We start from the raw sequence: 15382 nt of genomic DNA on the forward strand, positions 1-15382 counted from the left end.
CTCTAAACAGCCAACAGCACCGTTTCAAAAAGCCAGTACCCATTTTTCAGGCATTGTGGACAGAAAGTTGAAGTGTAGATCAGAACCTTCTGCTCTCACCTCAGGGACAGTGCTAACAGATCTCAGCTCCCCTCCACCTTTCAGTCACTCTCAGGATGCAAACACCAATGCAAGGGGACTGCAGAAGCTGTTTCTGGTTTTGCTGTGAGGATTACAGATGACTTTGAGGCTAGGAAACAATAAATACTGTATTTGTACTGAGTTCTGATTACCTAATGAAAAGTGTTCCACTTTTAATTATTCAACTTGGTAAAATACAGAGATCACCCACAGGTACAGTAGTTTCTGTGGGGTTTGGGTTGGGGTTTTTTGCATTTAGATGCTGTAATATTCGCTTTCCAGAATGTAAAAGCTGATGCATTATAACTATCTGAATGTTTAGGCAGGATGAAGAATGTGCTCTCAGAAGTCTCAATGAGAACACCCTCAGAGATGCTTTTGCTGTCTCTAACTGTGCACTTGAACCTGCCCCTGGCAAAAGCAACACTAGAAACAACTGCAATGGAACAGATGATTCCTTTTTTGTCACACAGAATGTAAAGAAGGTAAACTTTAATAAGATCCAGGAACATATTTACCTCTGTACAAAAAAGTTTCAAAAATGCAGTCACATTACAACAGTAATGTGTAATATTATAGTTTTTCATAAATGTCCAGTTTGCAATAAAGTGTATTTGGAAACAAAATCTTCCACCAGGTCTCCCTGCAGCATCTTCATAGCTCGCCAGTGAATGCTCCCACAGTTTTCTGGTTTGCCTTGGGGATGACTGAGCTCCTCCTTGACATAATCCAGCCAGAGATCTTTGAAAGAAAAATGGAAGTTCTGGTTATATTTTAACTGGATATTACTTAACAAACAAACCCAACTAGAAACTCTTTTTAAGTGTCTTTGATGTTAATGCAATAAGTCTTATTTCATGAAACTACAGTGTCCTGTACCTTGAGGAGCAAAACCCTGGGTTCTATTCCCAGCTGGAACACTGATGTCTTAAGAAATAATGCAACAATGCCAGTGTCAAAACCTGATTTGCTCCCAGTGGTGCTGAAGCCATCCCAGTGCCCATGACCCTGGGCTGACAGCAGAGGGTCACTGCAGTGTCCTACACTTAATAGCACAGAAGAAATAAGCTCTGCCCTGCATGACAGCAAGCACAAGGGCAAAACAAGCAGCTACCTTTTGAAATGGATGGAAATAAGAGGCAGCACTGAATGAATGAATGAATGAATAAATAAATAATAGAATCCCCTTACCAGTATCTGTTGAACCAAACTCCCTCAAGGCACGTTCATAGTATTCTCTCAGATGAAGCATTTTGCAGGATTCCTAACAAAGGAAGGTATTAAAAGGCCATTTATTTTGTACAGAAGTGAATCTGCAGCTTGATTAGATTCTTACAAAGGAAGAGAGTCATGGCAATTACACGCACACACACACACTGCCCAAGATTAGTTACCATGGAACTGGGTTTGTATCACATCCTGGGAATCAACTCCTGAAGACAAACATGAACTGATCACAGACTGACACCACCATTCTGTTTCCTATTTATATCCAAAGTTAGAAGTGTATTTTACAAATACAAGACACTAATTGGATATTCAACAACTTACTTGCTCCTTTTCTATTTGGATCATCTTCCTGAAGAAGTCAAGTGAGAAGGGACGATTTTCACATAGGCTGAAATAAAACAAGTAACTTTAGACTTCAAGTCTTTTAACATACACCCTACAACAATCTGGTTTGAAGGTTTTACTTGTTACCTGGTAAAGACTTTTTTAACTTTCTTATAACCACCACTTCTGTAAGTCCAGTCGAGATACATTTCTTTCATAGTCACAGATTCAGCAGGAGTTGTGGCACGTAAGGATCTCTGCAAGTTTAAAGGGAAGAAAAACACAAAACAAAAAATAAAACCACCACATACCTACAATTAAAAGGCAAGAAGGGAGACAAAACCAAACAGTACCTTCTCCCTCATCAGGCACCTGAAATAAAGCAGATCTCCTAAGTCTAAAACACATTTCTCCTCCAATAATCCACACAGCTGGCAACTGGCATTTCCTTAACACCCTTCATGCAAAGGGTTTCACAATGCTCTACAAACAGCTGAACTCAAGCTTCCATCTGAAATATGTGTTTTATATTTTAAAGGGGGAAAAACCCCACTACCCAACATGCCAGGCAAAGAGGAAATGTTTTGCCTGGAAATTTGTAGTGAGATTAAAGTCCCAGTTCTGATCTTGAGTTTTCTATAACAAGACTGATGTTTTCACACAGATTGTAAAATTCTCTCTTCCGTGTTCAGACAGGTGCCTGAAACAGAGCAAAAATTCTAGACCACAAAGTAAGAGTACATCACTGGTTGTGCTTACAAACATCTCTGTTTCAGAAGAAAGGGAATGACATTTGTGCCTATAAGCCTGTGTCCAACTGATTTTTGATAACACACACAGTTTTGCTTGAAATTCTTTGATATCAACACATCCATGACAGAACTGCTGTATAAAGCATTAGTTACATGTTCCATCCACACACATTGTTCCCATTTATTTACACAGACATAAAAGCAGATTTTGATTAGCCCAGTACCTGGTAGAGAGCTTCTGTGTCCTCCTTGCTGTTTGCTCCTTCGCTCCATTCCACCCAGAGGGTCCACAATGCCAAAGTGCCCTACAAGGTGAGCAGATACATCAAATGCTTAAAATACAGTGACTGATTTACAGACACAGACAGCAACACATCCTCCAGGTTCTGTATTAGCTGCTGTAAAAATGCCCTTTAGGCACAGCTCTTACAAAGACAACTTTGGGCTGCCCCCTGAAATCACTTCTCATTTCCTTCCCAATACTTCTTAGCTGGACAGCTGCGTTGCCAGGGATGAGACAAATTGTTCTGCACCACTCAGCACTGCAGTACAAAGGTAACTTCCAAGAACAAGAAGTAAAGAAATAGTCACCTTCCTGTTTCTTCTCCTCACTCCTTGTGCCCAGAGTTTGAAATGGAGCAGTAGGAGAACACACATCTAACTCAAGGCTTGAAATACCACACACACAATATGTCAGGACAGCGAATAAAAGGAAGCACATTTTTCAACTAAGACACAAAGAATATCAGCTCCCTGCTAGGAGAGTGTGCAAAATGTCACCTGGGAGCATTCAGACTTTAAACCTGTGACTTTGAAGTGAATTTACAATTCCCTGATACTTGGCAACGCGATGTGCACGTGAAACGTCGAGTTCATATATTTGACCTTAAAAATTGTCAGGGACTTTGAATGCCTTGTAAAGGTAAAAAAACCCAAGCAAGCAAGCATCAGAGGTTTCTGGCCCATGACATGTAAGCCCATAAACCTGCACAGACCTGGGATTTCATGTGTTTAATGGCTTCTTCAAAACACTGTGTCACATCTTCCCTCTTCAGCTGGATCAGCACCTGCAGCCTCGTCTGCCACGTGTCCACGGACAGGCTGAAGCGCCTGGTTGCAGCTTCTGCCACCTCCACAGCCTTCTCAGAGAGGTTGGACTCCAGCAACAGCTGAAGCTGAAACCCAGCAGATACAGCTCGTCACACAAGAGACTTGGAACACCTTGTTAAAAAGCAAAGCTTTGAACCGAATTGCCCATCAGTGTCTACTCAAAATGCAAAGACAGGCACACAAGCAAGGCAGGAAAGCCCCCCAGTCTATTTTGTGTGTCAGCTCTTACCCACTGCTTATAGAGAGCTTCTGGCAGCAAATTAGACTCATGGGCTTTGTTGAACACACTCAGTGTCCTCTCCAGCCTCTAGAACCAACAGAGAGAAAAAAACCCAAGCATTATTCCTGTATATACCAGATTCCATCATTTCAAGAAGCCCAGTGGATTGTCTACCAACATGTCACTGAATATCTAATTACACATTACATATCTAATGCTTTAGGTACCTGCAGACATTCCAAGATAAAGGGGAAATCTGAGCATTTGAATTACTTCTCTTCCTTTAGGAGCAAAGAACAACATTGCAGTGTTCTTGTGCTCTACTACAAGGGAACCAAACTGCACAGGCTAATTAGTTAATTCAGTCATACCCAAGCACAGATGCACAACTGAACTGTCCACATACCAGCACCAAACTTTGCTCAGCCTTATTTGCAAGAGTCATTTGAATTCATCTTTTTCTTCAAATAAGCACAGGTTTGAAGGACTGTCAGTGAACATTTAAGGTCCCCTCCAACCCAAACCATTCTATGATTAACAAGTTTGCAGTCTTAGCTCTCATCCAAAGAGGTCATTGTACTTTACTGACAAGGCTGGTTTATGCTCAGGTTATTCATGTTCAGACAGGCCATCTGTGAGCCTGACAGTAAAAGTGATCCCCCCAGATGGAGACTAAATCATTCTTAGTGATGGCCACAGGTAGATATTTCTGATAAAATGTCAAAATGTATTTGCTTCTTGTCTTGCTTCTGGATTACAGAAGTCAATAACAACAGGGATGATTTGTTTGTATGATTTCCTAATAGGCTTTTACCTTTTGCTTTAATTCTTCACTGTTGGTTTTCCTGTTGTATCTCTCTAAGCAAAAAGTGATGTAGCATTTCCACATGTCCTCTGTAGAAGCCAAGGCATAATATCACACTTTACAGAATCACAAGAGTAAGCACAAATATTTAAGAAATACAAAGAATCCAAGCACAGTGTTAATGCCAACTTTGTTTTAAAGTGTAATGGCCCATCTTCGCGAACGAAGATTTGGGGAAAGGTCTTTTACCTTTCCAGCCTGCGCAATGGATTTTTTTAGGTGAGACACAGCCTGCGCTGAACTGAGCCCACCCTTTAATCCTAAGGTTCATCTGCCGGGGCCAAGCAAGCTTGGACAATGGCAGTGAGGTCCTCAGGACGTAGGTTTGTTTAGAGTGTCCTTCTCATAGATGGATGGCCACACAGGGCTAACGACCTCCATCAGGCCAGGAGACCGGGATTCGAACCCGTGGTCGCAGCAGTGAAAGTCCTGCACGCTAACCACTTGTACTATAAAAGAGGCCCCAGATTTATAACATTAACATTTTAAAATGGCTTCCCAGCACAAGCTGCAGACAGTAACTCTTTGTAAAGAGCATCCAGCTCTTGGTTCAGCTGAGACCTCACAAGGAATGTTCAAAGTCAGGACAGTGCCAGATGTTGGGAGTTGGATATCCACTCTGGCTACTCAAAATCATTGCTGACTCACAGCTAAGCAGCAATATACTCACATTTCCAGTTAAGCAGCTCCTTTGAGAGCATAAGTGCTTTGGAAAATAACCCAAATAACACATAAAATAGATCCCCAAAAGGCAGTTTGTAAAAACTGCTCTCCTTCTCTCAGGTATGGCAGAGCCTGCCATCACCTTCAAGACTTTCAAGTACCAGGAAAAGCTGTTAAATGCAGGCAGGACAGTTCACCTGTTGGCAGTGCTCCCACAGCCTCATCAAAGACTGCACAGCACCGTTCCTCCCTCTGGGCCATTTCTGCCACTTTGCTCTGCTTTGTGGGGTGTCCTGGGGGCTGCAGGGACCCCAAATCCAGCTCACGACGGGCCATGTAGTCCCAGGTCAGGGGATCATCAGCATAACTGGCCTGCAAACTGAACACACCATGTCTGTAACAGCCCACAACCACCATCCTGCAGCCCCAGGGATGTTTAGAAGGGTTGTTATATAAGTTGCTGTACTTGTTTGGTTGTTATATTATGGATGTATATAAATACACTTACTTGCTAAGTAACTGAATGCCAGAGAAAAAAACATTTTACTTTCCACAAGAGAAAACCAAAATATTAGCTTTTTCCCCCAATATTTAATATGGATATTCTTCAGAAATAACATGAACTAGGCAGGAAGCTGTCAAGAGAAATCTTTCTTTCGAGAGGAACAACTAAAGAAATAAAAGATGCAAAAATGCCACAAAAGGACACGAGGAAAACCCACAGTTCCTGCAGTGAATTTACAGAAACTAAGTGCAGTAATTATTCAGTGACAACTATTCTATATCTGAATTTTTCTTAGCAGCTTTTTAAAGCCCTTTCTGAAGTTAGATATGAGCATCCTTTTCTAAAGAACACTAATTCCTTAACACTAATTCCCTACAGGAACAGCCTTCAGTGCTTAAAGTCCTGTCAACCCACTATAAATTAGAGAAGTTATGAGAACATGTTTCTTAAAACCTAAACTAGAACAAAATAAGAACACAACACAAAGCCACAACTCACTTTTCAAGGATTTCTTTTTGCAAATCTTGGGTAAAGTCAAAGAGCTTTGCAATGGAGAGCACAGCCAGCTGGAACTCAACACCTACGTTTCAAAGAGAAAAAAACCCTATTAAATGGAGTATTTGTTAAAGAATTCCTCGATATATCACATCAGATGCACACTTTGCATTTTTGGTTTGTTTTGGTTTTTTTTTAAACAATCAAGTTTTGAGACTGGAAGCCCAGCACTGTCACTTCAGCCCAAAAGCTGTTGTGCTGGAAGACGTGTCAGCCTGCAGGAAAGACATGAAATCAGAACTATGAGCACTATTAGTTTTTTCTCTGGCATTATGCAGGTTCTACTGAAGAAATGATGTATTTGAAAAGGTATCTTAGTTGTGTGCATTGGAGCTAAGTCTACCAGCATTACCTACTGCACTTTAAACCTACTGGTTTAAAGGTGACAATTTTCTTATTGAATAAATACAAGAAATATTAAATCACCTTTAATTTTCTGAGTTGCATCCCTGTAGACTATTCGAGCCATTTCCCCATTGAGAATCTCTTCAGAGTAATTGAATTCCCCCTGCAATATCAAGCATATAGTTGAAAAAATTATTTTCCTTTCTCAGCTATCATTTTTGCCAACAGGGGAAAAAAAACAGAAGATATCAATGTTTTCCTTCATCTAAGTCTATTTTTATGTCATTTGCACAAGTCAACTACAAAGAAATGAAAGATAGTAAGTTTAACTACTCCTTTCCAGGAATTACTATTAATTTTCAGACTGGGGAATGTAATAAAAAGATTTTACAATTGCAAACAAAAATCAGTGTATGAAGTATTTGAGCTGAGCATCAGCAAACACTTGAAGAGCTCCACACAGGCACAGCACATGAACAAAAGCTTTCTTTAAGCAGTTGTCAAACCAACCATTAATCCAGACCCCGTGAAACTGTGCACTCAGATGTGTGATACACAAGCAGACAATCTCTCTTAAGTTCAGCTGACCTACCAAGTCCATCTTTGCTTTTTCAAATTCTTTCTTTTCCTTCCTCTGTTTCTCAGCATTCATCAGCTCCATCCTGAAATACTGCAAGAGTGACAACACAATGAAATGACTGTGGGGTTAAGTCATAAAAATCTAAGCCCACAAATGAGGTAAAACAAGCTCTGAGGAGCTACAAATCAGGGCTTTCCCACATCCCACCCGTGTCCAAGAGCCTTGGTTTTTAAAAGCTTGTGCACGTAAGTATATGCCCTAGTATTTATCCAGACATTTCCCACAGGTAGCAATGATCATTTCTTAGTCATTCTTTAAACCTTAACTTGCCCTCAAAGAAAACCAACTTCTCCAAGAAAGGCTAAGGGATGCCAGACTAACCCTGAGAAATATGTCCAAGCAGGGTTTAACAGCACCTTAGAAGGGAATTTTGGGCTGTGTTGTTTTAATATTTTTGACATTTTCCTGCTGAGGGGGAAGCAAGTTTTTTTCCTGAGACATATCCTGAGCTCATTTGCTCTGACTGATCAAATAACTGGTTGTAGAAGACAACCAGGATCTCACCTCTTGATAAAGTTTTGGGCACTCTGGATGGAAGCGCAAAGCACGAAGGAACAAGTGCCTGGCACTTTCTGATGAGAGTCGTGTCTCCATTTCCCACTTTGCTGCCATAATCCACAGTGCTGCAAAAGGTGATACAAATTCATTAATTTAATCTCTCAGAATGAGCTCAGCATGGGAACAAAACTGATTATCTCCCATGTAAAACCAAGCTGAAGGACAGATCTAAGCAGCTAGGCAGATCCAGGGAGTTTAATCTGGTTTAGCTACAGAGCTAATGATGTCTTCCAAAGCCAGAAAGCAGGTCTTGAGCATTCAACATCTCCCACCTCTGATATATCTATTTAGTTCCCAGTCTGCCCATCACCTTCCTCAGCACAGCCCTGTCAGAGCCCATCTCTCTGAAGCAGCAGCAAGGCAAAGAAAAGACAGTGGGGACCTTCACCCCAACAGCTTGAACTGAGATCTACAAGAACTTTAACCAACAGCACACAATCGACACTGAGGCATTTATGCAGCACTCACCACTGTTTTACTTACCTGGTTTATTGGAATGAATGGCCAACATGGTAGAAAACACCTTACTGAGTTGATGTTTTGCATTCTGTAAAAGAAGCAGTTTTGTTTTACCCACTCTGGTACTGAATGGAACGAACACATCAGTGAAAATCCCAGGCAGATCCAACAATATTATCAAAATTATTTCAGTATTACAGCACGTGGCAGGAAAGTTTGTACCCCTATCTTAAATTCAAGTTCCAGATGCCTGAATAAACACCAATCCACTATCTCAGCTCAGGTAACATCAAGCATTTGAAAACTCACCCACTGCTTGCAAAATGCAACATGTGAAAGCCAGAGCTGGACATCATCCTGTTGGAAATGAAAAGAGGACGAGAATCAACCTCACAAGGTACAAAATCACTTGTACATTGACAAGCAAACCACACACCCTTGGTACAGCAACCTGGCATGCAGAAAAAAACCAAACTCAAATAAACTTACTTTCCATTTTCCTGTAGCTCTGTTGAACAGGCTGTGCACTCGGTGCAGAATAGAGTGCTCGATTTCCTCCTTCTTAAATGAGTATCCAATGCGCTGGGAGGAAAAAAATATCCATTTTATTGCAGTAGAAAATGTATTTTGCATAAAGTATTTTGCACTCTTAATAATTGACAGACTTACTGCTCGTCTTTTCTTGATCAGTTCCAGCAGATTAACTTCATACTAGCATGGAAAGAAAAATAACATTTAAAACCAAATGAAGAGACATCCAACAGCAAGGCAAAAAAATACAGATAAAGTTTGTTAGAGCTGATGGACAGGTGGACAATAAACATTACAAACAGGAAAACCTAAGCAATAATTTTTTGACTGGGTCACTACATTTCTAAGACTGGATGAAATTAGTATTGAGGATTTCTACTGCATGTGACATTTCAGACTTGAGCTGTTGGCAACCATATTCCTAGAATTGTGATGCACAAGCCAAACTTGTAATTAGAAGTTTGTTTAGCCACAAAAAAATTAGCACCACAAAATATCCGGAGTTGGAAGAGACCCACAAGAATCATTGAAGTCCAACTCCTGGCCCTGCCCAGGACACCCCAACAATCCCACCCTGTCCCTGAGAGCGTCGTCTAAACACTCCTGGAGCTCTGGCAGCCTTGGGGCCGTCACCATTGCCCTGGGCAGCCTGTTCAGTGCCCAACCACCCTTTTAGGAGCGTTTTCCTAATCTCCAACTTATTGATTCCACTTAACTACAATTTGCACAGCGTATCAGGGAACTGGGGGCTCCACATCCCTGGAGAGACAGGAAACCACAGGAGATGGTCACAACAGAGAGACGCCTCATCCCAACCTCGGGCACCAACTCCTGGCTATGCTTCCTGCTCTGCTGCCAACAAGCTGCCCTCAGGTGAACACCAGGGACCAGGCGAGGTGAGGCCTCATACAATAGTCTTCTGACCTGTTTTCTACTTCATCATCATCGTGTCTGGGCTTCGCGAACGAAGATTTGGGAAGGGCTCTACCCACGTCTGCTACAACCGCACTGGTGGCTAAAGAGGCCAATACGAGATAGACATGTCCGGTTGCAAAAGGCACAGCAGAAAGACTCCTTAGGTGGTATATTCTGCAAGGCTCGATTCTTTCTGTGTTGTCTTTTCTCCTCGAGAGTGAACCTGCGTGCTTTCTCAAAAGCATGAGCAGCGTTAAAGATGGTGTGTCTGCTTAGGGCACGACAAAACTACTCAGTTCCGAGCTGGATCTGCAGCGAGGGACGGCCCGCTCTGCTGCTCGGTAAAGCCTACCTGGATGTAATTAATGAAATCTTCCTTCCGCAGCGCTCTCCGCTGTATTTTGTACTCCAGAGCCGAGGCTTTCCTCAGGACGGCCCTGCGGGGATCGGGACGTGAGCGATGGGAGCGATGGGAGCGCTCCCGGCCGCGCCACGTGCGCCCGCCCGGCCCCGGCCCCGCTCACCGGATCTCCGCGCGGGTGAACAGCCCGACCCGCTCCAGCTGCTCCAGCTCCGGCACTCGGTCCTCCAGCCGCTGCTCGATGCGCTCCGCCATGGCCGCGGCGCTCCGGAGTGTCCCCACACAGACCCGACACAGACCCGGCCCGGCCCGAGGCGCCGCCGCTTCCGCCCGCCCCGCCCCGCGGCCGCTCTGCCGCCCCCTGCCCGGCTGGAGGGGCCGCGCAGCACCCGCAGTCACAGAGTCACAGAATCCTTCGGGTTGGAAGCGACTGCTGGAGATCACCCAGTCCCACGCCCCTGCCAGGGCAGGGTCGCCTGGAGCAGGTGAGATTGGAATGTCTCCAGAGAGGGAGACTCCACGCCCGCCCTGGGCAGCTGTTCCAGGGCTCTGCCACCCTCCGTGGAAAGTAGTTTGTCTTCATGCTGAGGAGAAGCTTCTTTATGGTCATTGTTCCTCGTCCTGTTGCTGGGCGCCACGGAAAAGAGTGTGGCACCATCCTCTGGCACCTGACTTGGAGATATTTATATGCATTGATGAGATCCCCTCTCAGTCTTCTCTTCTGCAGACTAAACAAGCCCAGCTCCCACAGGAGGAGAAATGGCAAAGCCAAGCCTGGGACGTGCAGAGACAAAGCACAGGTGCCCCAGTGAGGGCTCAAGCTGGAATCCAGTGAGGGAGGAGTGTGGCCAGCAGGTTGAGGGAGGTGATGCTTCCCCTCTGCTCGGCCCTGATGAGGCCACATCTGGAGTGCTGGGTCCAGTTCTGGGCTCCTCGGTACAAAAAAGATGAGGAGCTACTGGAGAGGGTCCATCAGAGGCCATAAAGATAATGAGGGGTCTGGAGCTTCTCTCCTGTGAGAAGAGACTGTGGGATTCCTCCAGGACAAATGGCTCTTCCCCTCCCACATGGCACCTTCCTTCTTTCCACCTTCCAAATTTTTAGGAAAAAATTCTTGATTGTGAGGGTGGTGAAGCACTGGCACAGGTTGCCCAGAGAAGCTGTGGCTGCCCCATCCCTGGAAGTGTTCCAGGCCAGGTTGGACGGGGTTTGGAGCAACTTGGGATAGTGGAAGCTGTCCCTGCCCATGGCAGGGGGTTGGAATGAGATGAGCTTTAAGGTCCCTGCCAACCCAAGCCATTCTATGAGTCTGTGATTCTGAGAAAATTAACAATAAAACCAGGCAACGGGAAATTTCAGTTTCTTAAATGACCCCAGGAAATGGAAAAAACTGAGATGGGAGACAATTTATTGAGAGTTGCTTTAAATGCATATTATCCACAGTACCTGCTGCTTGTGCACTGAATTGTCACTGCTGGCACTGAGCTGGTCAGAGATGGAACCAGCCCCACCTCCAAACCTCTGCCCTGTCTCAGCCATCACTCCCTCCTGGGGGAAAGGCAGGAGCTTGTCTCTGAAAAACCACATACAAGGACTAAGGGCAAGAGGGTTTCTGGCACAGCATTTTTCATATATAATAGCTAAAAAAACTGGGGGTAATTTTTCCCTTCTATTACAAAATGTTTGACGGGTGTTGCCAAGTACAGAGCAAGAACCTGAGCAAGTGACTTTGTTAAAAACACACATAAGACAAAGCACTTTGCAAGAACTGTCAAGAACAGTGGTAGTTTTTTTCACCTCCTGTGACTTGGACTTGTGGTGGTTTTTCTCAATATTGGGCACCAATTAAAAAAAAAACAAATGAATCCTTAGTGGGAGAGGTTCAGCAACTTTTCTTTCTGACAGGAAATAGTGACATGATTTTCCAAGAAGTGACCAAACAGAAAAGCTACCAGGAAATGGAGAAGCACCATCCAGTCACAAGACCAAGAACTACAGACTGGTGCTGCATTTGGGGCTTGGTGGCTGAGGCAGCTCTGCACTGCAGCTGTCTCGTGCCAAGGGACCCCTTACCCCACAAGAACAAGTTCCTGATGGAGACTGTCCCCCCTGGAGACTCCCTTGTCCTACTCAGCTGCCAAAGGCTCTGGGTCAGAGCAGGGTCAGCACAGCTGTCCCAGCACAGCCACCCCCACCAGTGAGCCAAAGCCTTCAGGCTCTTGGGACCTACATTTCAGTGAGTTCACCTCCCATGGAGTTCAGCTTTCAGTAAATCAGCACGACAATCCTGCTCAAAGTGTTGGTGAAAGAGTGTTATTCATAATCAACAATAAGTTATTAATTATATTGGGGTTGACATTTTGAGATGCACCAGCTCAAACTGATTCTTGTACAGATCCAAAGACTTTAATAAAACAGCCCTTAAGGAGGACAACACCGAGGAGGAAAAGCAGCATTAGTACACTGAATCACTGAGCAAGAATGTGATTGGAATTACTACACTAGATTAACTTCATTTGAGTATCTCTGCATCTGATGGCATGATTTTATACTATAAAAGCATTCTGTATTTAGAGCTAATCTGTCATGGTGCACTTAGATCACAACATGTAAATGAGAACACCACATGCAGTGTAGGAGTTCAGAATTTAAAAGGTAAATGTCAGTGATTACCTGTAAACTTCTGGAAAATTCTATTTCTATCTTCTTGCTCTCCTCACTCTTCAACCACTCAGCTCTGCTTGGGCTGAAAATCAGCAGTAACTGCGAAAGAGAGACACCAACATAAACAACAGCCTTCTGAAACTTTATGGTTGCTCATTCTGCCAGTCTGAAAATCTTGTTCTGTGATCAACCTGCAGTCAGTCAGGAACTCTGAAACTCAAAACCCACCACCAAACAATCCCTGACTGGTTTAGGTGGTAGAGAAGTGTGTGCACCCTCAGGGGCCACAGCAACCTCCACCTTGAATTGTGCCTCCCGAATTCAGTCCATGCACAGATCCCCCAACAGGTCTGACACATGGGAGTTACCCACATACCAATAACAATGGGTGTCCCACAAGCCCTCAGAGGGCATTAAATTTCTTGCTAGCACTTGTCAAAGCACCACAATATCATCCCACAGCAGCACATAGGCACAGCACAAACCACTCTGCAGGACCCATCACTGTGGGACTCAAAGGATCAAAGAGTGGTGTGCACCAAAACAATAGACTCCCCAAGTTTCTAGTTTAGGGGCCTAGTACTTCCCACTCAAAAACACACAGAGCAAGTAACAATAAGATTTAAAATACCAAACTCTGTTGATGACCTCGCAGGATTATTTACCAAAAAAAAAAAATAGATCAAAACCCGCTTGAAAACATTTTCCCTTCCTTCAGATATCCCTCCTTTCCTGTAGATGAAAGGAGAACAGAAATAAAAATGCCTTTCCCTTTCTTCCCCCAGGAAAACAATCCTTAGAACAATTAACATAACGGACTGTCAGAAGTGCTCATAGCAAAGTGACAAACGCCGTGAGTGGCAGGCGAGCCCAGCCCGACCCACCAGAACACTGCGTGCTGGGTTTGTCATGCAAATCAAAATGGAACCTGACATGCTCTTTGTTCATTTCCCTTTCATAAAATCTACTTTAAATGCCTCCCATGTGCCTTGTTTTGGAAGCTGACATTCCAAATGCATCAGTGCAAATTAAGGGAGGGATCCATTACCGATAAAGACGTTGTGATACAGAGAGTTTCAACAAATCTTATTGGGAGAGCTGGGGAAACAACTGCTGCAGCTGGCACCTGTAGGGTCACGCAGTTTGCTGCTTTTATGAAGGCTCTTTAGAAAAACTCCATCAGCAGGTCCTTGCAGGAGAAGTTCTGGCAAGCTGTCACAGCTTAATATTTATAGATTATGTCTGCAAGCAGTCGGTACGTTGTGAATTAGGAATAATCACAGTGGTTTTGATTTAAGTCTTGTCTGTGTTTAAATGCATGATGGTTAACGTGCACCAGACAAATATTTAAATTACAAATTGATTGGGATGTATCTTATTTATTTCTGCCATTTTACTACCTGAGTGCATAAACCATTACAGCTTTTCAGAAGACTCCTCCAGATGTACAGTATTTTACAATTCACTTGTATATAATTGTCATAATGCACTTTACGAAGATGCCTTTTAAACAATGAAAGTGATGTTCTGACCTCATGAAAATAATTGGGAGGCTTCCACTGCCTTCAGCTGAGCCAGTGGTTCATCCCTTCGGGAGACATTTTTAACAAAGCCCTCGAAGCATTTACTGAGCACGTGGGACTTTGGTTTGAAAATATAGAAGCACACCTGTTAATAAAGCAGTTTGGAATTTACTCCCAAAAATATACTAACCCAAACCTTGGACTACATTAACCTCCCTAGTTTTGTAATTATAACAATTTATGTGATTATTTGGTTTCACCTCTGCCAAAACCAGCACTCAATCTGCATAAATAGTGGTTTCATCACTGCAATTCCACTTGAGCCTCCAAAAATTCAGATTTAAGACCATGCAGTCGGTCAGTTGGACTGTTCCATTCCATTGTTAACCCTGGTCCATGTCCTGGACATGTTATTTTTTCCATTCTGATAGAAAATGCTTGTCTTTGTCAATGCATTGCTTTACTCTTGCAGCTTGCAGGCACTTACCCTGCAGCATTAGATCTGAATCCCTCCTGGAATTTCATTCACTCACCTCTTTTTCGACTATTAGTGGTTAAAAAAAAACCACAACAAACATAAACATTTTCATTTAATGCCTTATCAGAACTATTATCTGATAATTTAATCTTACATGTCATCTCTTTACAAAGGCAAGACCTTTACTTCTGCATTGGCTCTGGGCTTGAATTTTTCTGAATCAGACTTTTCCTCCTACTCATTTTGAGCATCCTGTTTCTTCTCCGTTGCCCCAAGATCTGAACATCTCTACACAGGGAATTTGCAGCAAAGGGGAATGATGCCTCTGGAATTGTTTCCTTGCCAATTCACATCTGGTCCTCAGCACAAGATCCATCTGTTTATTCAGGGTCTCCAGGGGCTTGTACAGTAGTGGCTATGAGCCTTTTAATTTGATTTTGTCATTTGGCTGGTTGGTGAGCGCTTGACAGGCTGTGTAAGTGCAGCAGGGCAGTTACAACCAGTCACTCATCGTATCCTAGTGGCCAATTCATAACCCAGAGGAATGCCAGTCACATTTCAACA

General features: G+C 43.5%; 1 protein-coding gene across 1 annotated transcript; it reads right to left on the reverse strand.

Moving 5' to 3' along the window:
- Positions 1–578: 578 nt before the first annotated feature.
- UTP6 (UTP6, small subunit processome component) lies at positions 579–10465 on the reverse strand. The gene is made up of 19 exons (XM_027691873.1): positions 10317–10465; positions 10145–10229; positions 9016–9057; positions 8836–8928; positions 8656–8703; positions 8371–8434; positions 7834–7952; positions 7282–7359; positions 6771–6852; positions 6288–6369; positions 5482–5663; positions 4571–4650; positions 3766–3843; positions 3422–3601; positions 2651–2731; positions 1822–1931; positions 1672–1738; positions 1312–1384; positions 579–861 (listed from the first exon to the last, which is right to left on the reverse strand). The coding sequence occupies exons 1-19, from the start codon at positions 10406–10408 to the stop codon at positions 704–706; spliced, it is 1794 nt and encodes a 597-aa protein (XP_027547674.1). The 5' UTR covers positions 10409–10465; the 3' UTR covers positions 579–703.
- Positions 10466–15382: the final 4917 nt, after the last annotated feature.

Source organism: Neopelma chrysocephalum, unplaced genomic scaffold, assembly GCF_003984885.1.
Source record: "Neopelma chrysocephalum unplaced genomic scaffold, ASM398488v2 Primary Assembly neopelma1_84, whole genome shotgun sequence".
In the NCBI taxonomy this organism is placed as follows: domain Eukaryota; kingdom Metazoa; phylum Chordata; class Aves; order Passeriformes; family Pipridae; genus Neopelma; species Neopelma chrysocephalum.

What these genes read in the sequence shown, in the direction of transcription:
- UTP6 (XM_027691873.1), bottom strand. Translation starts at nt 10,408, where the DNA reads ATGGCGGAGCGCATCGAGCAGCGGCTGGAGGACCGAGTGCCGGAGCTG. An exon ending in GAGCTACAGGAAAATGGAAA is followed by an intron (nt 8,704 to 8,835) that starts GTAAGTTTATTT and finishes CATTTCCAACAG; the next exon opens with GATGATGTCCAGCTCTGGCT. An exon ending in TGTGGGAGCACTGCCAACAG is followed by an intron (nt 4,651 to 5,481) that starts GTGAACTGTCCT and finishes TGGCTTCTACAG; the next exon opens with AGGACATGTGGAAATGCTAC.